Here is a 24,052-nt window from a genome sequence, read left to right on the forward strand (position 1 = left end):
ATGTAATTTATTATATACGCCTGAGTGGGGTTTTTTGTTTGTGTATTTTTTTAAAAAAGCTAAAGTGGATAAAGAGAAATACTTTTAACTGATGGTATATGTATGGAGGGGATTATAATCAATGTAATAAAACAAGTTATATGAATGGTTGAATGTGAAACTGATGTGCCCTATAAATTTCACTCAATCCACAATAAAAACCTTAAATTAAGAAAAAAAAAAATGGTTTGGAGGGTAGAGGGCATGTCTGACCTTTGTCTCACAGGATGCCTTGGGCTGATGTTAGGTTTGATTCCCATTCCCTCTTGTGATATCACAGGAGGTCAGCCACTACTCGTACATCCTTTTTACAATGGCATATGCAAATCTCACAATATCAGTAATTACACTACATGTAAATTGATTCCACTGGAAAGCTAACCAAAAGATCGGTGGTTCAAGCAACCAGCTGCTACTCAGAAACTCTACACAGGGTCATAATAAGTTAATACTGAATTGATGGCACTCAACAACAGCAACATATGCCATCTACAAGATACATACATGCCGTACATTCAGAGAATTAAAGACAATTCTCAACAATAATAGCGGCAGACTTCAACACCTATCTTTCAATATAAGATAGAACAAACAGATGACCATTGGGAAAAAAAAGACTTGAACAACACCACAAACCAGCTATACCCAACACAAATCGATATAACACACATTTTTCCTAAGTGCACAAGGAATACGTTCCCTAGGATAGAATATTTTATACCATAAAACAATACAACATTCAATAAAATATGAGAAAACAAAAATAATATAAAATGTGTTCTCTGACTATATGGCATGACATTAAAAATTGGTAAAAAAGAAATTGAGGAAACTCACAAATATGTGGAAATGAAACAAAATAACCAAGAGGCCCCCAAAAATAATTATGTGAAAAATTAGAAAATACTTTGAGATGAATGAAAGTGAACACATGCAAAAACATATGGGATGTACTGAAAGCAGTACTTAAGAAATTAGAAGATTAAATTAACCAAAAGCGAGCAAGGAAGGAATAAAGATGACAGTGGAAATAAATGAAATAGAGAGTAGATAAGAGAATGAACCCAAAAACTGGATCTTTGAAAAGTTCCATAGAATTAATAATTTAAATTTAGAATTAAAAGGGCTAAACTAAGTGACAAGAAGCACAGGTCCTTCTCTGGTTTTATCACTGACATGACACACAGTGCACCTAACCCCAGAGCATCTTTGAAATTGCAAGTTGTAATGAGACTTGAGCTGTCTGTCCAGTAAGTAAATTCAGACCTATTGCTTCTTTCTAGAATCTCACTTACTTGCACAATTTTATATCTGATGAAGTTTAAATTAAAAGTTAATATATTTGAAAATATACTGCACACTATAAAGAATCATGTAAATATTACTATGAATAACAATAACAATAGAAGGAATGGAATCAATATAAAGTTTTAGAAATTGTGCTATGGGAGTAATATAACATTAGATGTAAAGTCACTAGAAATCTCACCGGAGATCCAGACCAGCCTCTTTCCAGAGTAAATCCATCAAGCGCAGCATCTGAAGTGTCAGCATATCTTGTCGTAAATCTAAGAGGAAAGAGAAATTGCTTTAATGTAAAAACTTTTCATTTTATGCATAACAACTCATTAGTTTCAGTTTCACTTGACTTAGTCAAAATTAACTAAACTCACTGACAAATACTTTGTAAACATTTTTTCAATATTTTAACATTTACTATAACCATCATATAAAACATTAGGCTGGTTAGTTAGTGCATCTTCCTGTAACAGTATTTCAGAAATTAAGTTGTTAAGTGTCGTCAAGTCAGTCCAACTCAAAGTAACCCTGTTTCCAAGAAGCAGCTGGTGACCCTGAACTGCTGACCTTGCTATTCAAACCAACCTTGCAGTCCAGTGCATTATCCCGAAGTGCCACACCAGGACTCATGATAAATAAACACAAAACAAAAAACCCTATCTATTGAGTCAATTCTGACTCATAGCAACCCTAGAGCTACTGTGTTGTTCCTGTTGTTAAGTGCCATCAAATCACAGTGAACCTGTATAGAGTTTCTAAGGATCGGCTGGCGGGTTTGAATTGCTGACCTTGTGGTTCTAACTGACCTGTGGTCTAGTGTTTATCCTACGATACCACACCAGGACTCCTTCAGTAGGTGCTAATATCATTTATATTACAGCACACATACAATTCAGATGGCTTATCATTTCCTCGTTTGGTTTTAAGAATACACAAGAAGTTCTTAAGAATTGGATGAAGCCACTGTATCATGACTTCACAAACTTTATGTAATAGTTGGAGTAATTTCCAGGAAACGTAAGTCTAGACGTAATGGTATCTACTTAATAACATCTGTATGGTCAAGTGAGTAAATGTTGAGCAAAACACTATAATAAAAATTTTTTACAGAAGTCACAAGTACTCATTATCCAAGAACATTTAATTATGCTATCTCAGTTAATTCCTTTAAGTAATAGTACAAAAGCATTTGGACCTTTAAAAGCCTTAGCACTTACCATCACCATTTTTAAAAATCACTCCAACTGAATCCTCACCAAACACTTTGTTGTTGTACACCAACCACAAAGGCTTCATCTTGGAATCCATGTATTTACACTTTTCAACACTGAAATCAAACAAGGGGAAAGTTCGCCAATTTCAATTTAAATATATGGCAAAATTGTAATTTTAATCTGAGCTACTTATTGTTTTTAAGTGCCGTCACGTCTGTTCTGACTCATAGCGACTCGGTATAGGGTTTTCAAGAGGCTGGTGGGTTTGAACCACCAACCTTGCAGTTAGCAGCAGTTCAGTGCTAATCCTACTACTACAGCAGGACTGTGAGCTGAGCTATGAGGCGTGGGGACAAACCCTTACCTGTTCCTTTCATACCTGTATGAAGACAAACCTAGAGAATTTGTTCCTGGTTGAAAGCAACCATGAGGGCAGCCTTGGTTGGTATGCACTGAGGCCAGATGGGCTGGAATGAAAATCCTCCATCTGTCCTTCTCACTACTACCTTCTTTAAAAATTCCTCCACTCATTTGTCTTCTTTAATTTTATATTATTTAGCAAATACAAATATAAAATATAACTAAATTAATATTATGAGACCATTCTTGATTTCTTAATGAGGAAAGGCTCAAATCTGAATAATGATATAATACAGAATGCACATTAGCACTCTTCCATTATTATTTTTGTAGGTAATTTAAAAGTGAGAAAAAAGTTTACAAATTCATTTCATTTTAAGATACAGATTATTTGGTCTATCACCAAATAATCTAATGTGGTTCCCAACATTTTATTTGTATGTGATTCTCGTCTTAGGAAATTTTAATTATACACCATTGAAAAGAACTTAATTTGCAATAAAGTCCATTAACCCCAGAGGTATATTCAGCTAGTAGGGATACATTGTACCAAACACCACAATAACCTTGAGGACTTTTAAGATTTTCCTTTCTTAATTATATCCCATTTATGGCGCTGACAGCTGGCCCTACTGCTTCCCAAGTCAGTGACTTGGAAGTCCTCTAGCATTGCTAGTTTCATGACAGATTCACCAAGCACAGTAGTCACTTACTAGAGTTCAGAGAGGATGACACATGGATTCAGAGGTGACTGCAGGTCAGAGAGGGCTTCCCGGTAAGCATTCTGTTTTAAACAGGTGTGCATGGCCTCCTTCCCTTTGGCTCTATTTAGCTTCATTGCATTCAGTTTGATTAAACTATTTAAAGTTTTTAACTTATTAAGTGCTTCAACCTGAAAAACATATTTTCCCAACCCCAACATTCATTGTAGTTAAGAATAATATAAAGTAATAAAGTGTCACACGATCATATTACTACCAACAACCACCCTCTTCCAATACAGACACATACCAGTACATATATAACATCCAGCCTAAAATGAAAGAGTTCTGTGATGGATGGCAACAATTTTACATATAGAATAAAAGCTTATTTTTTAATCACTTGTTGCTTAAAGTACTGTTTTGCGAACTCTTTTTTAAAAACACTTCTTTTTAATAAGATCTTATAGAGATTACAGAAAAGGAAAGGGACATATACTGTGGATATTTAAGAAATATGAAGCAAACTTCTCAGAACTCTGAAGCTCACTGAGTACCAGAATTTGAAAAATCAGCAATTAGAATCAGTTCATTTGACTAACTCTATAAAAGGAAAACTTATATAGAAGCAATGTTGGGGATCCTGACATTCATCCTACATGCCTACTTCTTGTCATCACACTTGTATGCCATCTTCTCAGTATATCTGCCTTCTATCAATAGCAGTTACAATAAATGTGAATATAGACACAGTTTGTATTATCAAAGTCTAAATTACTACTTGTTAACTCCTGAAGTGCTTATTTGTAAATGTTAACTTGGTTATCAAAACTTACGGGAGAAAAAACACGTGAATAGTACAAAGTAGATCAACAATGACCAACTGAATCAAAATCATTATGTTTTATTATTTGATAACTTTCCATGTCTCATTGTATAAAATTCCATGAGAAACATCCTCAGACAATCATGAATCAGTAAGAGCAGGAGTACATTTTACTACTATTTTATTAAAACTGGAAAGAACAAATGCTAAAAACAGAACTAAATAGATCATATACAAGAAGGCTTCAAAAAGTTCATGGAAAAATGGAAGTAAGAGATAATGGAAAATTTCCACAAACTTTCTGAAGCCTCTTCATACTGATCTGGAGGACACCTGGTGGTATACTGGTTAGTGCCCAGGTGCTGAACTAAAGGTCAGTGGTTTGAACCTAACTAGCTGCTCCAAGGGAAAAAGATGTGGCAGCAGTCTGCTTCCATAAAGGCTACAATGTTGGAAACTTGATGAAGCAGTTCTACTCTGATCTATAGTTTGGATAAAAGTCAAAATTGGCTTGACAGCAATGTGTTGTTGTTTTTTAAAACAAAAACAAAAAAACACTAGTAAAACAAACATAATGAATATCATGGCTTTAATGTCCATGTACAGGAGATACGTTTTACATCATGTTTTCATTTTAGAACTCTGGTTCTTTGCAAAGAAAGAATCTGTAGGGAGATAAATTCAAGCATGCAGTTTCTACAGATAGGCTGAGGCCTCACTCACAGGAAACTGGGAAGGTTCTATGCAGCTTGATGATAAAATCGACATGGCTGAGGCTTGCCAAGTTAGCCATCTGTAAAAACCACAGACACTCCACTTCTCAACAATTTCAGGAGCTGTACAAACACTGGTAACAAGGGAACGAAAAGAAAACTGGGCTGTGCAAACAGGAACTTTCTGAAGTATTTCAAATTTGAATTTCTTCTGTTTGTATACTTGGGAATTTTCATGTCCCATCTCTATGTTGATATCCATTTCCTAGACAGTGTCCTGAACACTCCATGGCCATAAGTCAAATACTTTAAGTGTTTCAATATTTTGTCTTTTTCCAGGTTTACAAGGATAACAACTGCCATGTAAAGATACAATCATCTTGCTATTCATCAAGTCAAAAAAAAAAAGAAAGAGTAAGAACAATTTGCTCATAAATATATCATCCATTTACTATAATTAAAGTCAAGCTAAGTCCCGGTGTGGCACTGTGGGTTAATGCGCCAGACAGCAAAGCCATTTGAACTGCAAGGTCAGCGGTTCAAGATCACCAGTCACTCCTCAAAAACCCCATATAGGGTCTCTATGGGTCACAACTGACTCGATGGCACTTAACAACAACAAGACTTCCAGAAAGCCAAAAAAAAAAAAACCCAAAAAAACTGTCCATGAGTGAAGGAGAGAGTGGTTCCATGATGAAGTCAGACAAGTAGGAACTTGATCAAGTGGGCCTTACAGGCCTTGGGAGAGAGTTTGAGTTTTATTCCAATGCAAGGAAAATTACTGCCGGGAAATTATTGATGGGGAAATAGCATTGCACAATATAATTTATCTAAAATCCCAGCTTGAAGAGCTCTGGTAGCACAGTGGTTATGAATCGGACTGTGAACCACAAGGTCAGAAGTTCAAAACTACCAGTTGTTCTGCGGGAGAAAGTTGAGGCTTTTTGCTCCTATAAAGATTTACAGCCTCGGAAACCCTGTGCAGGGCCGCTACGGGTCGGGACCGACTCCGCAGCACTTAACAACAACATATTTCCTTCTTACACAGACAATTATTCTAATTGCTGTAAGTTTTACACTTGTAAAAGTTGAACTGCAAAAGTTATGTGAAGATGTATGTGCAGCAACACACACACTCACACAAGGAATAGCTGCCGAGGCTGGTTTGGAGGTACACGGTCATGGTTTCAAGAGACATCCAATTAATTGGCCTAATAACATGTTTAGTGCTTCTGTTCTAATTTCTAGTTTATTGAGTTGTGCCTGGGGTCTTAAAAACTTGCAAATGGCCATCCAAGACACAACTGATTTCTATTCACCTGGAGCAAAACAGGAAAGAGAGCCAAGAATACAAGAAGGCTATGGAATGTATGGGTAATAGCCTCTAAGAACAACTGCCTTCTGTTGTCATGAGACCAAAACTGAATGGTATTTAGTTATCATTACTGAACCTTTTTTATGAAAGATAAAATAAGAATCTTGATCAAAAGGGGGAGGGAAGAATGCAAAACAGATTTTCAAATTCATATGGACTTTCTGAAGCCATGGAGGCAGAATGAATCCCTAAAACTATTGCCCTGATATAACCTTTAAAGCTTAAACCAAAACTATCTCTTAAAGTCATCTTAAAACTGAACAACAGTTTAGCTTAACTAGTAAAGAATATCTGCTTTGATTACTGCGCTCTTTTAAGAACTATCTTAAAAAAATGAAAATAAATGATACGTAATTCAATTAACAACAGCAACTCAAAGAGTAGGTATGAATGAGATTTAGGGGGCAGTGAATTTATGGTAATGGGGGAGAAACAACTCGGAAAAGGAGTCTGAGTGATTGTACCACTTGCAGAATGTAATCAGCGTGAATAAATTATAGATGTATGAACTTGTTAAATTGTCATATGTTTTGCTGGGTATATTCCCAACAACCATGACAAGAACAACAAAAAAGATCACCTTAGTTGCTATGTAGAGAACGTGGAGGGAGAAACAAGAATAACAACAAGGAACCTAATTAGGAGGAAGTTCATAAAGAAGTGCAGATGAGAGAGGACCACGTCTGGCCTAGTACCTATGGGGCAGTTCTACTTTGTCCTATAGGGTCACTATGAGTCAGAATTGACTTGACAGCACTGGGTTCGATTTTGGAAACAGGTATGCGGTATTAATACAGAAAACAGAAGGAATGTTTACTATTATTTTTCAGGTAGCATTTAGTTAATGTTCTGATAATTTCCTGAAACTTCATTTCTTGACTTAAACTCTGATACAAGTATGTATTAATAGATTTCATTACTGAATGTGATGGTGTAGAATTTGTTGAATAGCTATATAGTCTGCTATATACATTCTCAACAACAATAAAAACAAAATAAATAAATTAAAAAGAAGATAACCTATAATGGAAGAAATTGGTACAACTTATTGAACACCATGTGCCAAATTGAACAAGAGATTCAAACAAGCTGATACCTGCTTGGAAAGCACTTTCATGTGGCCTACACTTCCTCGGCAATATGCTTCAAGGATGACACCAAATTGTACCGAGATAGCAGGAATGTGTACTTCCGACCTGCAGTAATGTTAGTAACATTAAAAATAGATTGTTTATCAAACACTTCAAATCACCAAATAAGAAAACTGATTTTATTTTATAATGAAATAAACATATGATATAATAAGTCTGTCATATAATATTACCAAGATGGTCAATCTTCTAATTTTTCAAATCTAAAAATAGTTATAATTAGTTAAGACTTTCTTCCAAGAAGTCCAAAATTTTCACTTCTAATTTGACTTGACTTTTGGAGAGCAAAGGTAATTTTGCCATCTAGGGACCACTGAAGGTGAAATTAATGCAGAGATGTATTAATTCAACTGACATCACACAACTGACTAAGGACACAATTAAATTCTGTTCAGTTTTTTTCTCACTTAAAGAACCACCTTACTATGTTATTCCCTGAGGGGTTTAAAAATAAGGAGTCTAAACTTGATGGCAAAAGAACACAAGTTAAAAAATAAGAGAAACTCTAAGAATAATAAAGGAACCAATATTCAGATATAAGACTCCCCAAATTAATGATTTTTCCCTCTGATAAATAAGTTTTAATACTCTGAAGCACAGTTGACAAAAAAAAGTCTGAGTTCAGAGTCAGAAATGAGGAAGATATGATTTTCCTCAGAAAAATAAGAACTTAAATTTTTTCTTGGTTTTACTCTTACATGAATTTAGTGAAATAATGCATATGCATTTCTGAATATGACTTACTTATTAGTAAAGAAGCTGAAAATAAAAGTGCTGCCTGTCTCTACCCAATAGCAGCAATTATAATAACACTGCCTTATAGCCATCTAGAAGAAAAAACTATGTCTACATTTAAACCAAATACATTAAAACCACATGCACACCTTATTGGAAAACAGCAATAGATCCATTATTATTTTCAGTTAAAAAGCAAGCAGGGATGAAGAGACACTTATCTGAATTACCTTGTCAAATCATGAAAATTAAGAGTTAGGTATCACGAAATAGAAAAATTTAAACAGTATAAATTTTAAATAAGATTCAAAAACAAAAACAGCTGACTATGCTATTTTTAATTCATATTTACTGAAGCACACAGCAGGCTTACATGGAAAAACAAAATACTTACCTAAGATGCCAAAACAGAAACTGCCCTATCCTCCGATTAGCAAGTGCTCTTTCTAATAGGAATCGAGAAAGGGCACAATCAAGAAAAGGTTCATATTTTAAAACTTGCACCAGTTGTAGAAGATATTGGGAGAGTTCTTCATCACTGAAAGAAACAAAAACATGAAGTCATTCACCAACCTGTGGCAGAAAACGATCCCTCTCTAGTAAACTATCAAATGTTAACTTATTGAAGTACATTGGTACTTTTGGGCTAAACTGTTACACTGTATCAAGGTACTATTCACAGCTTAAAGCTGAAGATTTCAAATGGGAATAGGTGCAAAGAGCATTTTTTGTTAATTAGGCTGATGTATTTGATTATTGTACACATTTATACCATCCCAGATTTGGAAAATATTGTGTACTCTAATATTGATTTCTCATCATGTGGAGTAAGTTATATATACTCATTTATACAATCACTTTTACAAAAGAAAAATCTCATTAATGTTTTAGTAATTTACAAAAGAAAAAGTCCATCAGTATTTTAGTAATTTACTTTCCTGCCTTATCATTATGGTTTAATAATGCCTTCTCCAAAATATCCAGTGAAAAAATAAAATCTTAACTTGAAATAGTTTGAAGGATATGAAGAATTCATTTGACAGTACAGACTGAAATCACTGAACTACTTTTATCAGACAATTCTGTAATTAACTGGGCTGAGTTAGTTAAGGTTGTTGTTAGTGCTATCGGGTCAGTTCTGACTCACAGCAACCCTGTATAGTGTTCCCAGGAGTAGCTGGTGAGCTTGAACTGCCAACCTTGTGCTTCAAACTGACTTTGCAGTCCAGTGCATTAACCTGCAGTGCCAGACCAGGACTCCTAGTTAAGATCAGTGGTTCTCTATTTTGACTACAGCTCCAAACCAATCACTTAAAAACATTCCAGAGGCAATGACAGCGAAGTGATGAAAATTAAGGGGTTTGACCTTAAAGTTACTTCTTGTTAAGTGATATCGAGTTGGTTCCCACTCTTAGAGACCTTGTATAGGGCATCCGAGGCGCAACTGGTGGGTTTGAACCGCTGACCATGTGATTCAAATTGACCTTGCAGTCCAGCAAATTATCCTGCTATGCCACAGCAGGACTTCTTTTAGTTACTAGGACATGTATATAATCTCAAACCCACCATACAGTTAAGGAAGTATTCTTTGGCAGATCTGGGACTGAAACCCAGGGTCCTAGATACCATAAAAAAAACACACCTCATAATAATTAAATTGAACACAGGAAAAACAATAGAATTTGTTTCATAGAACTTGGGGATCAAAACTTTCCTCGGGGATTATAATCATTGCAATGAAATGAAATATGATAAGATAAATGTAAAGCTGATGTTCTCCCATGTAAACTATTACTCACTTCATAATAAAAACTTAATTTAAAAATTAAAAATTTCCTCAGAAGGTACAACTCATTTTTAAAAAGGACTTGGCTCTGTCCAAGAGGATCAGGTGGTCCCCCTCCCCCTTAGGTCACCAATGCAATCTTAGGGAGATTGAAGAATAGTTAGGCGGTTTCTTCTTCCCCCCCCTTTTTTTTTTTAAAGAGGAAATAACCAAAACCTAGCTGTATAATAAGTTTAATTGTAAAATCAATGTCCATTATAAACAGTATAAAATATAAATAAATCACTCCTTCTTGCATCATACTTCTAATTTTACTCCTTGGAAATAACCAGTATTAAAGAGTTCAGGAGATTCCTTTCAGAAATCACACCATTTTAAAAACTACACAGTTTAAAAAGGAAAAAAAGGGATCGCAGTGTCCACACTGTTCAGAAAATTTTTATTTTTAAATTATCATAGATAAAGACCTATCTCATCAGCTTCAGCTTCATTTTTGAGGTTAGAGAGACTAGATATATATGAAAATGCCTATTGCCTGAGACTACCTCACCTTATCAATTCTTCAATAAATCTCATGGATTATCACACATGTACTGCCCAGTGGGGATTTACAGAAGCATGTTCACTGTGTATTTTTATAATAAAACAATTGGGGGAATATTTAAATGTTCCTTAATAGGGTAATGGGACAATTATGATAGATCCACACGATAAAATATTACACCGTAATGATAGGAATAAACTATATTTCTATGCAATATTTTATATTGATTTTATTTAAACATCACTTCTTTAAAAAAAAAAAAAAAGCTGACAAAAATGAACATTTCTTAATTCTGGGTGGTGTTGGATAAAGTTAACATAGCAGATCTTTCTATTATCCTTTGAAAACCTTGATTATGAGGCTGAGCCTTGGCTGGTGTCTGAGAACTTAGATTTTAGAAGGGCTCCTACAGACTAAGAGATTAAAGTGGCTCACTGAGTCTTAGCTGTCTTATACAAACCTGACTTATGCTAAGCACCCACTTTCCCTCTGACACCCACTTGCAGGCGATACCTCATCTGTCGCAGGCAGCCTACAGCATATTCCCGCACATACTGGTCTGGATAGTTGAAATCCAGAAGCTCCAGTGCCTCCCGGGGGGGCAGTTTTGGCCATATCTGAAGAAGCGCCTGAAGCTGTTGGAAAATGGAAACTGGTTCAGAAATACTGCAAGAAAGAAGTCATCTTATTTTTTTCTTGGCACACAGGTATACAGAAATGGGTCAAAAGAAAGACTACTTTAAAATAATCCATTCTTGTTGACACAGATTAATAAAGATGACCTTATTAAAAATTCTATAGATAAGCAACTAATTAAAAGCCATTATTTATTGGGGGGAGGGTGTAGTGGTATGATACACTGAAGACCTAGATTCTAGAATTTTTAGCCATTAAAAAACTTTGAAAATGCAGAAAGGTAGGCAGGCAGAAAGGAAAATAAAGGTAGGCAAGCAAAGAAATAGGCAAGAAACACTTAGAAGAAATAAAGGTACAAGTATGCTGCAAAACTAAAGCTAATTATAGGCATATTATATATGTTGTTGTTAAGTGCCATTAAGTCGGTTCTAACCCACAGCAACCCTGTATAGGGTTTCCAAGGAGCAGTTGGTGAGCCTGAACCACTGACGTTGTAGTTCAAACGGCTTTGCAGACTGGCACATTAACCCAGAGCGCCACACCAGGACTCCATATTATATATAAGAATATACATAAGCAGTTCAAAGCTGGTGGTTGTGTGCTGTGGGGTTGGTTCTAACTCTCAGCGACCCTGTATGGAGTTTCTGAGACTATAAGTCTTTAAGAGGGGAGAAAGCCTCATCTTTCTCCTGCAGAGCGCCTGGTGGACTCAAACTACTGACCTTTTAGTTAACAGTCCATCTTGTAGTCCTGTCATCTACCAGGGTTCCTAAGCAGTTCATTAACAATATAATATTACCTTGAGGTAATTTATTTTTAGTTGTTAATATTTTTAAGATTATCTATCACTGAAAAGAACTTCTCAGAGAGCCCAAATCTCAAGCCTGTGAGACCCATCTTGTAAGAGTTCCTCCCTCCTTGTGGTATTGATACATTTATTATAGTACGTATTCTTATCAGGGATGCTAACAGGGGTGAATATGGGTTATCAGGGAGAACAAAAAAATCATAAGCAATTGTAATGATTTGTGGCCTTACCAAAACGTGACAATACCTGAAAAAAACTTTATTTTTTAATTTCTCCCTTGTATTTTATTGGATATCACATTAGTGATAGCGAGGTCACTGAAAGTATACAAAAACAATTCATGATCACTACAACAAAACAATGGTGAGCAGATGGCAGTGGTTTGAGGTTTTATAATCAACTGTTCAATCTCCAAGTCATATCATCAGAGGTGACTTGGGTGTACCTACTGACTGCTTTGTTGATGCTGTTTTTCTGTGTGTGTGATTTGGACTTTGAGAATTAGACTAAGATAGTTTCTATTTTATTATTTAATTTTAAAAACATCATTGTTGTTGTTAAGTGCCGTCGAGTCAATTCCGACCCATAGTGACCCTGTATAGGGTCAAGGAGCAACTAGTGAGCTTGAACCACCGACCTTGCGATTCTAACTACTTTGCAGTCTGATGCATTAGCCCACAACGCCACACCAGGACTCCTAAATCAGCCTGTGAAAATGCTATGGAGGACACATGTACTCTGACATGCATGGAGTCTCCATGTGTTAGAGCTGACTCTGTGAGATCTGGTTAGTACTCTTGTATAACTTGTCCAGCTGTGACTGTGTGCAGAGAACAAACTTTACACCAGGCTTCTGGCTCTACATTTCTAAAGGTAACAGATTTATTGTGAAAATGGAATATATTATTTTGCACCAATTCAATGTAACTGACAATTCAGCAGGATGAAAAGCGGAACAAAATCTCACTAATTTTTATTCCACTGTTACTTTCTTTTTATTCTGGACAACTAAAAATCCATGCTTTTTTACACTTATCTGGTAGCATAGTGGTTACGAATCGGGCTACAAACCAAAGGTCAGCAGTTCGAAACTACCAGCTGTTCTGTGGGAGAAAGAAGAGGCTTTCTGCTCCCGTCAAGATTTATAGCCTCAGAAACCCTGTACAGGGTTGCTATGAGTCAGAACCGACTCCACGGCACATAACAACAACAATATACATTTTCTTGTGCCTAAAGATTGCACTATTGGCTTTTCTTCTATAAAACTGAGAGGCTTTAAGTTATGTCTGAAAACAGCCCTTTAGATATTCTCTTGAAATGAGACAAGCATACTAAATACCTGAATTTAAAACTTTCTTTTCTATGGGCCAAATAAATACAGTAAAGCCAATGAAAGCCAGGTTTTATTATTAAAACAAGTAACAGAAAATGTTAAGACTGCACCATTACATGAGGAAAACTTGCAAGACCTGGAAAAATGAGGCAGTCTTGACAAGTTTCAGCTTTCACAGTACTAAGCAAGAATTAGTCCATTTCATTTTCATACAGTCATCCTAAGGAAACTGTCTCTAAAATATCTTTCAAAGTACAGCAGAACATTATACATGAGATATGGAAATGGGCCACCTAAAAACTACTTTTATTTATTTTCTACCATTACTGGGGTATTTAATGGAAAGGTAACCTGGAACTTGGATAAATAAGTGGTTGTTGTTATTCTTAACTGCTGTTGAGTCGATTCTGACTCACAGTGACCCTGTGTAGGGTTTCCAAGGAATGGCTGGTGAATTTGAACTGTCAAACCTTACAGTTCCAACAGACCTTGCGGTCCAGTGCAATATCCTACAGCACCACACCAGCACTCCAAATAAGTGGTTAGAAGGTAACTATTTCAGGTAAACAGATGATAAATATTTAGACAGCCATCTAAACTACACAAAATAGTTACTTTCCAAAGCAATATTCATACGATCTAACACGGGAAACAGTTTAGATGAGGGAATATATAAGAACATAATTCTAAAAGCCTTGTTAAGTGCTGTAGAGTCAGTTCTGACTCATGACCTAGTATAGGGTTTCCAAGTGGGTTTGAGCCACCAAATTTGTTAGACGTCTAGTGCTTATCCTACAGTGGTTAGCAGTCCAGTACTATCCAAAAGTGCCCCATCAGAACTCCAAAAGCCATTATACAAAAGAAATAACATCAGAAACCCCTTTTTTACTTAAGTGAAAAGAAAATTAACATTAAGAAGGTATATTATTAAAAGAAATCTATTTTTGTTAAAATTTAATTCAATATAAATGTACTCAGAAGAAAAAAACTGGAGAGGGTGAAAAAATAAAAATAAGTAAGTGGAGAAAAATCTGGTTATTTTATTCTAGTATGTCAAATTTGTTAATGCTACAATATATATTTAAAAAATATAATTATATTTTGTTGTTGCTGGGTGCCAGTGAGTTGGTATCGACTCATAGTGACCCTATGCACAACAGAATGAAACATTACCCGGTCCTGGGCCAACCTCACATTGTTGCCACGCTTGAGCCCATTGATGCTGCCACTTAGCAAAGAGGAGGGATCAGGAGTTAGAAAATATGTCCTTGGGTGACAGAAATGATGCTGGAAATCGCATAATAGAATTCTGCAAATTCAATGATTTGTTCTCTTAAAATACCTTCTTTAGACAGCATAAGAGACGACTATACACATGGACCTTGCCAGATGGAATACACAGAAATCAAATTGACTACATCTATGGAAAGAGACAATGGAAAAGCTCCATATCATCAGTCAAAACAAAGCCAGAGGCAGACTGTGGAACAAACCATCAATTGCTCATATGAAAATTCAAACTGAAGCTGAAGAAAATGAAAACAAGTCCACAAGCCCCAAAATACGAACCTGAATATATCCCACCTGAATTTAGATATCATATGAAGACCAGATTTGATACATTACACACTAAAGACTGAAGACCAGAAGAGTTGTGGGATGACATCAAGAACATCATACATGAAGAAAGCAAAGTCATTAAGGAGACAAGAAAGAAGGAAAAGGTCAAAATGGATGTCAGAAGAGACACTGAAACTTGCTCTCCAGCATAGAGATGCTAAAGCAAATGGAAGAAATGAGGAGATCCAAGAGCTGAACCGAAAATTTCAAAGGTCAGCTCGAGTGACAAAGTCAAATATTACAACAAAATGTGGAAAGATCTGGAGTCAGAAAACCAAAAGGGAAGAACATGCTCAGCATTTCTCAAGCTGAGGGAACTGAAGAAAATATTCAAGCCTCAACTTTCATTATTGAATGATTCTCTGGGCATATATATAATATATACTTCTTTTCTTTTTTCAAGTGTCTTTTTTTTGATGATGTATTTGGAGCACACAATTTTTCCTTTCTATTCTGTTAAAAGATATAAATTGATATCCATGACTTCCTAAAGTGAATGCTACAATGGACCCAAATGGTCCATGATTCAAGGTCAAGTCTTATAATAGAAGATAATTCCCAAAAAATAATTAGTTTTAGAACAGCAATTGCAAAGGGCTGAAGAGAAGCTTTCAAGCTCATTGGTAAAACTGGCAGCAGTTGCCCGGGGCCTAGCATGTGCTTTTCTGGATTAATGTAAGGATCAATGCTTTTACTTATCTTCAGCAAAAACAAGATTCTGGGCAAACCAACCTATAATCTGAATTTTTTACATTTTAAAATGTTCTGGTCTATCACTTAGAACTTGTAAAGGATTAAAACCTCAAAATTTATCTTGTAGAAAATTATCTATCCTATAGAAATGTAGCAAAGAACAACTCAAGTCAAATCAATAAAGTAACACAGCACCAAAAGGAATTACAGAAATGATCTTTTCTTACCTGAGCTACATCCTCAAGTTTATTCCACTTGATAGACAACAATAATTTTGGCAGTGACTGTGGGAAATTCTCTCTGCAGTCTTGTCGCAAAGTCCAAATAAGATCCATTTCATTCTCACATAGCTGAGATAAGGGATCCCTATCCAAGATTTCTTTCAGCACAGCAAGAAACTTTTTTCCACCTCGACTCTAAAAAATAAAAATTTCTCATTATAAAATTTAGTTGTGCAAACATCACTAGCAAACATTCAGCAAATGTATACACAGTAAATTTATATAACAATTATCTGTTTACTATGTAAGACATTACAGATATAATCCCTTAAAATAATACATAGATTCTTACTAGTTTTTTATTGCTGACAATAAAAACAAACAAACAATAACAACAAAAAAAACAGCTAAGGATTAAGAAAAAGTTATTCGAAAACAAAAGAAAAATACCATTTTAAAAAATCATGTGAAAACACTAGGTGGCAATATTGCTTTGTGTATTAAAAATGAATCTGAAGGTTGAAGTGACGCTCACACATACTGCCCTTTAGGGGAATCGTATTACTGAGAAGATAAACAAAAAGCTAAACCTCACCAAGGTATTGTTAACCACCACCTCAGTCACAGGTTCAATTTCTAGGTGGTACACTTTGTTGTGATAAAGGAAAGATTAAATTAATATGACCATTCTTTTCCACCCAACTCATTTGATACGAAATTCACCAATACCAAAAAAATGTAAGTTAAAACATTTTACAGGTGATGTAAGTAATTTAAATATTTGCTAGGAACTAGTACTGGTGTGGAACTGTAGGATAAGCACTAGACTGCAAGGCTGGCGGTTCAAATTCACCAGCTGCTCCTCAGAAACTATACAGGGTCACTATGAGTTGGATATGACTCAACGGCACCTCACAACAACAATGTATTGTTGTTGTCTTTCAGTGTCTTTAAGAATGAAATATACACTTTCCACAAGATGGCAGAGTAGGACTAGGCCGACAACTACATGGCCCCTCTACAACAGACATAAGTGACCAAACAAAACAGACACAGATGAAAACTTTGGAACTCTGAACTTCTGAGGAAAAGTTAGAGAAATGGATTGGATACTTGCTAGGAGAAGCTGAGCACGGATGGTGAGAGAGACTGATGGTGAACGGACAGCCAGATGCAGCATGACTATCTTGTGAGCAACTTGGGCAACAGACGGTGGCCTGGCAGAGCAGATTCACACAGGTGACAGGAAAGGTGCAATTCCTTCTTTTTCCCTACATTCCCCTGGTGACCAAAGGTGACCTCCTACCCTCATCAATTCACAGCTCAGCCTCTACTCTCCCAGTGTTCAGACTTATGTGACTGGAAGCCAAAGCCACGACAGTGAGTGTGTGTGTGTGTGTGGAAGTGGGCTGGCTGCATTGCTCTGATGCTCTGCTTTGGTGCTTGAATTCAAGCGGCTACAGAACCTGCAGAGCCACCAGACCAGCATTTAACCAGTCACCATGTCCCTAGCTGTCTGGTGCTCCTAACAGACACCAAAACCCTCCACAATCTACTTGTGGATTGAGTGTCCTGAACATACTTATTAACACCCAGGCCTATAGGAGCTCCATTTAAAGCCAGGAATTCTGCTGTTACATCCCTCCCACACCTATCTTGTGAGCTCCTTAGTATACACGAGCTTTCTCAGAGCTTTCTCCTCTTCAGGTCCAACAATCGCACTGTTTTATTTTTGTTGTTCTTTGGTTTGGTTTTTTTTTCTTTTTGTTGTTTCACTGTTTTTGTTTATTTATTCTTTTGCCTCCTTCTTCTTCTCTTTTTTATTTCCTTGAATTTTATCCTTTTTATCTCTGCTTTTGTTTTTCCATCTTTTCTTCTGTTTCTCATTTCCCCTCTTTTTTCCTTCCTTTTGATCTTTTTTTATTTTTTTACTACTCTCTACTTTCTCTCTTTTCATCTACCCTCTCCCTGATTTTACTAAGTGTTTTGTTAATTTTTTCATTGTATTTCCTCTTCTTATTTTTCTCTTCTATAGTTCCATTTCCCTGTTCCTCTTTTGTTCCTGGTTGCTGTCTGTTTTTATTTATCTCTTTATTGTTTTCTCATTTCATTGTTGGTTCCTTGTTTGTTTATCCTGTTTTGTTTTCTTATTTGTGTGTGGGGTGGGTGAAGGTTCTCTTTAATCCAACAGAAGACAGAAACCGTGCCCATACAGCCCAGCCACAACCTCTGCAGCTCCACCCACTGGAAAGAGAGGCAAGACCAGCTCTTATATCACCTGATCAACAACAGACACTAGCCAAACCCACCCTAAACTGAAATGCACAAATGGGCAAACAAGAACAGTGTACATACTTCAGTTTTCTAACTATACCTGCAGGAGACAATTAGTAAGAGTCTAAGAACTTATCAACATACAAGCACAAATTAAATGTAAAGATGACAATCCCACAATGCCCTGGAGGCAAAAGACAATTTTAGTACACACAAAGAAACAAGACAGAATGACTTAAACAATGACCAGGATGCAGAGCTAGAAAACGTTTCTGACGAAGAAAAGATAATGGAACTAATTTAATAAGAATCCAAAAGAGTGATATTTGGGTGCCTTCAAAGAACTGACAAAAAGATCAAGAAAAGCAAGGAAAACAGAAAAATTAAAATAGTTCAGGAAAACACTACAAGAACAAACAGAAAAAAATAAATGCAAATTTTGAAACAGTACTAAACTGCAATTAGAAATCAAGAAGATTAATACTAAGATTTCAGAAATGGACAATACACTGAGAAGGTCAAAAGAGATTAGAAGCAATGGAAGCTTGAAGATAATCTCTCAATAGTAGCAAGCTAGATGAATAATCAGAAAAAAGAATGAAAAAATCCAAAGAAAGCCTAAGAGTTATGTGGAATACAACGCAGAGGAACAACTCAACAGGTGGGTGGAATTTCATTATAGGAAGAGATAATAAAAAGCACCAGAAAATTGTTGAACAGTTATTGGAAGAAACTTCCTTAATTATCATGAAAGATGAAAAGGTAAGCTATACAAGAAGCTGAAAGAACCCCCCCAAAAAAATCACCAAGACATCATAATCAATCTTTCCAAAACCAAATACAGGGTAAGAAAGAAATCTGAGAGCAGCTCAGGAAAAACAAAAAAGTTACCTACAAAGAGGACCAATAAAAATAAGCTCTCATTTCTTAGCAGAAACCATTCAGGCAAGAAGGCAATGTGATGACATATACAAAGCTCTGAAATAAAAAAACCTGACAACCAAGAATCATACACCCAGCAAAGCTGTCTTTCAAATATTATGGCGCGATTAGGACATTTCCTGATAAACAGAAACTAAAGGAATTTGTGAAGATCAAACCAACTTTACAAAAACTGCAAAAGTGTGTTCTTTGGACTAAGAACCAACAAAAGATTTACAAGTCTCTGAAACCCTATACAGAGATACATGCTGAATGATTATGAGAACCAATTCTACAGTACTAACAACAACAACATCACACCAGAACTTAACTGGGGGAGTCAGGTTTACTGACCCACGGATCTTGAGTTGAGTGCCTTCAAGCTACAGTAGTGTACTTTATGGGCATTTATTAGCAGCCCTAAAAGAGCTCTGTAACACTGCCAGGGCTGAGGAGAGGCTGTCTTGACTGATAGAGCGGTTCCCTAAGATTTCTGGCCCTGAGTAATAACCTGTGACCTTCCCTAATAAACCTGGTAACTGCGAGTATGGTGTCTGAGTTTTGTGTGGCCACTGCCACAGAGCACTGAACCCAACAGAGAAGCCAAGCGAGTACTACGGGAGAGATGATTGGTGCCATATTTTTTGCAAATATTATGTGCTTATTTATATTATATTACTATCTTAGAATGTCAATAAAGACTTACATAAACATGCTTAAGTAATATAAGACTTAATGACATTTTCTAGTATAAAATTTCTGCCAATCTGACAAACACGCAGGATAGAAAAGCTGGAAATTTTATCCAAGAAGTGGAAAGAAGGTAATTTGCCTCATCTTTTAGATTGCATAGGACTAGACTAAGTTGAGGAACAAGTATCCTCAGCTTTACTGATACAATCCTCACCTTGTACTTAAAATCCTTCAGTGATTCTGCCATTGTCTATAGACTATAAATCAAACCTATCTCAGAGTACCTAAGTTCTCTAAAATCTAGTCTCAACATAGTTTTCCAGTTATCCTTTGGGTAACTGTAAAATCTTACAACTAGTAACTCTACTCATTCCAAACTGGTTAAAACTCCCTACTACTTTATTTTCATTCCTTCTGCTTGAAAAATGCTTTCCTCTCTGTTAGCCAGGAAAACTATCTTCTGAAAAGCCTGCCTGGAATTTCTGGATGGATCAATTCACCAGCTTGCTTGACTGTCTGAATCCTCTAATAGAATATAAAGTCCTTGAGGACCAAAACCTATGCATGCCCAGGGCCTACCACAACTTTTGATGAGTAGTGTCTCTACAAGTCTCTGTTTAACTGAAATCACGTATCGATTATAGGATAGCTAGGTTGCAATCATTTTTTAATCAACTTCTAAAAAGTAAAATACAGAGAATCCAGTTGAATAAGCAAACCTTGGTGCATACCCACAATGGAATACTATGCAACCCTGAAAAATAACGATGACTCTGTGAAACATCTCATAAAACTTAGATGAACCTGGAGGACATTAAGCTGAGTGAAATTAGTCAATCAAAAAAGGATAAATATTGTATGAGACCATTACTGTAAAACTTTAAGAAAAGGTTTACAGACTAAAAGAAACATTTTTTGATGGTTACCAGGGATAGGAGGGAGAGGAGAGAATTCACAGATTAAAGGGTAGGCGCATGTTAGCTTGGGTGACAGAAAGGGCAATATACAAGCGGGAGAAGGCAATATACAAGAGTAGGGAGGGTGGCAGAAGAACAATGAAGACGGGTGAAAACACAGGGAGGTATGCAAAGGTTAAACAGGATACATGTAAATAGTGATACATACACAATCCTGGAACAACAGATTGAAACAAAAGCTGAGGGGGTAAGGGAGGAAGAGTGAGACATATATATTTTTATATCCCATAACTATATAAGAATTTGAAAGAGAAAAACAGAACATTCTGAGATGGATGCCAAGGGTGGCAAGGAAGGAAGAGTATTTCATTGGTGATAGGGTTGTTGTTGTTGTTAAGTGCCGTCGGGTCCGTTCTGACCCACAGTGATGCTGTACAGGGTTTCTGAGGAACACATGGTGAGCTTAAACTGCCAACCTTGTGGTTCAAACTAACTTTTCAGTGCAGCACATTAACCCACAGTGTCATACCAGGACTCCAATTATGGGGTAGATCCATGTTAACTTGAGTGATGGTGGCGGTGGTGGTGGTTGTGGTGAGGAGCAATGTATAAGAAGGGGCAGAATAATATACAAGAAGAGGGAGGTTGGGAGAAGTACGACGAAGATAGGTGAAGACACTGAAGGGTATACAAGGGCTAAAGGGGATACAGGTAAATAGTGATAAATATATACAAACTTGGAATACTCTGCAGGTAAATCCATGGACAGAGACACATGCTGAATGATTATGGGAAGAGTAGAGTGTGTGCATGTGTATATGTAGATGTGTATATGGATGCATACAATTATATGTCCCACAGATATATAAGAGTGTGAAAGAGAAAATACTGAGATAAAGGAAATACAAGGTTAGGTTCCAGTGAGTCTCTGATTATATATTCTTTTGTCAACTGAACAATACATGATTTTGCTTTATGTGTGCTTTGTTACAAAGACACTTAGTATCTGATAAAACCTATGAAAGAGAAGACAGATACCTGCCAAAGAAGGAACCCTCAAATATTTACCACTAATACAAAGCACTGGAAAAGTGGTAGAATGCACCCAGAAAACTGGGCAGTCCTAACAAATTCTGGCACTGGTTTCACAGTGTATTGCTGACTGTTGTTGTTAGGTGCCAACGAATCAGTACCTTGTGCACAACGAATAGTGACCTTGTACACAGCAGAACTAAACACTGTCCGATCCTGGGCCAACCTCACTACTGTTGCCATGCTTGAGGATTGCTGACTAGGTAACACTGAATTTACAACACTAAAACACATGTCTGAATGGAGTTTCTCGTACATATTTATTTCCTCCATAAAGCATATCACAAGCTTTTTGCTCAATGGAACACTACACAGCACCACATCACTATGCCTGGATCATTTTAAACAGCAAAATCACCAACAAAAGAGAAAAAAAGGTCCCCAATAGACCTCAGACAGAAACTTGTTTACAAGATGAGAGCAGAAACGAGAAGGCAGAACATCGTTTTGTTTGACATCAGCTGAAAATATGCATGTCAGGCAACTCAAATTTTTTGACTCAAGTCCTCCAATGACCACAGCAGCATTGTAAGTACTAACTTGGAGGTTACAAATAAATTTTAGCGAGTAAGCAAATTTACAAGTATGGAATTCTCAAATAATGATCAACTCAAGTATGCTTGTCTAATATTGTGTGCACTGTGACAGCTATATGCGAACAGGAATATAACTTTACTATGTTTTCATAATCTGAAAAGCATACTGTGAGCAGTTAAAATAAGTTAAAATGTATAGTAGTTGCTGTGTCTCTACTGCACACTATAATGCTACTCCCTAGTTTTTTCTTAATCGACTGGTATTTCTATGTAGTTTTCTTGCTCTTATGTGAACTCCTTTAAAGGCGGAAAACAATCTTCTTTCCATTTGTATTCCTAGTATATTAGCAGATAGACTCTCAATAATTAAACACAAAATTTTTTTTTTAATGAAAGCAAATGTTTCATTAACATATTTACATTAAAAATCAGAATCAAGCTGGTTCTTCTTATATGGGTGGGCTTTAAAAGGTACATGGAAAATTCCAAGATCTTTTCATTAAAATTTCCATGAACCTACTGAAGTTTCCTCATAAACAAAGAATCGAAATACAATTCAATAATGGAACAAATAGACTCAGTGAAAATTCACAGGTCAACTACATTAGGAATCTTTGGAAAGAGCTGAAGCCTTATATCTAGAATCAAGGTCCATGAAAAACCCATCTGAACTAAGTAGAAGTGAACCTAGTCTTAAAATTATTGTGTTACACCAGGCAGGTATGCAATATATATGCTTGTGCACGCACACGTGTGCACCATACCAGCTGTTATACCTAAACAATTGTACTACTTACTGAATATAATCAATGTATGTCTTTTTTCCAAGTATACAAAGATGTTAATTACCTGGCAGTATCTAACATAAAAGGTTTTTGGTTTTTTATTTTTGGTAAAGTAGGAAAATGACCACTCAGAGAAGGGAAGACAAAAGAAGTTTATTACAAACCCCCATCAACATTTACATAGGGTGGAAAGTAGAAAATAATTCTTGGAATTTTAAGTACATAAAACCAATAATCAATATTATTTTTAACAGAGAGAGAATGAAAACATTTACTCTGAGAATAGGGAACAGAGAAGTATGCCCTCTTATCACCATTCTTATTCAGGGTTGTACTGGAAGTCCTAACCAGAGCAATAAGATCAGAAAGGGAGATAAAAGGAATCCAAATTGATAAGAAGGAAAACTACTCGTCATTTACAGATGATGTGATCCTGCACACAGAAATTTCCAGATATTCTACAAAAAAACTAGTACAACTAATAGAAGGATTCAGAAAAATGCCAGGGTACAAGATCAGCATATAAAAATCAAAGTCCTCTATGCTAACAACAAAATTGTTATGAAGTGCCATCAAGTCAGTTCTGACTCATAGCGACCCTGTATAAAGAGATGAAATATTTAAGAATAAACCTAACCAGGAATGTAAAAAGACCTATATGAAGAAAATTACAAAACACTACTGCAAGGACCTAAAAGAAACCTACATAAATGGAAGAACACACCATGTTCAAGGATAAAAAGACTTAAATTACAAGACCAGTCTGGAACAGCTAGAGTG

The 24,052-nt window shown here is 36.1% G+C and overlaps 1 protein-coding gene across 1 annotated transcript in view; it reads right to left on the bottom strand.

Annotated features, from left to right (window-relative positions):
* PIK3CB (phosphatidylinositol-4,5-bisphosphate 3-kinase, catalytic subunit beta) overlaps positions 1-24,052 on the bottom strand; it is a 120,987-nt gene that overhangs the window by 23,275 nt on the left and 73,660 nt on the right. Inside the window, exons 11-17 of the mRNA XM_006846651.1 lie at positions 16,061-16,249; positions 11,257-11,378; positions 8,808-8,951; positions 7,624-7,723; positions 3,626-3,804; positions 2,556-2,665; positions 1,529-1,607 (exon numbers count right to left, since the gene is read on the bottom strand). Coding sequence (XP_006846714.1) covers positions 1,529-1,607; positions 2,556-2,665; positions 3,626-3,804; positions 7,624-7,723; positions 8,808-8,951; positions 11,257-11,378; positions 16,061-16,249 — 923 coding nt within the window. The remainder of the gene's footprint in view (positions 1-1,528; positions 1,608-2,555; positions 2,666-3,625; positions 3,805-7,623; positions 7,724-8,807; positions 8,952-11,256; positions 11,379-16,060; positions 16,250-24,052) is intronic.

Source organism: Chrysochloris asiatica, unplaced genomic scaffold (genome assembly GCF_000296735.1).
Source record: "Chrysochloris asiatica unplaced genomic scaffold, ChrAsi1.0 scaffold00028, whole genome shotgun sequence".
Taxonomy (NCBI): Eukaryota; Metazoa; Chordata; class Mammalia; order Afrosoricida; family Chrysochloridae; genus Chrysochloris; species Chrysochloris asiatica.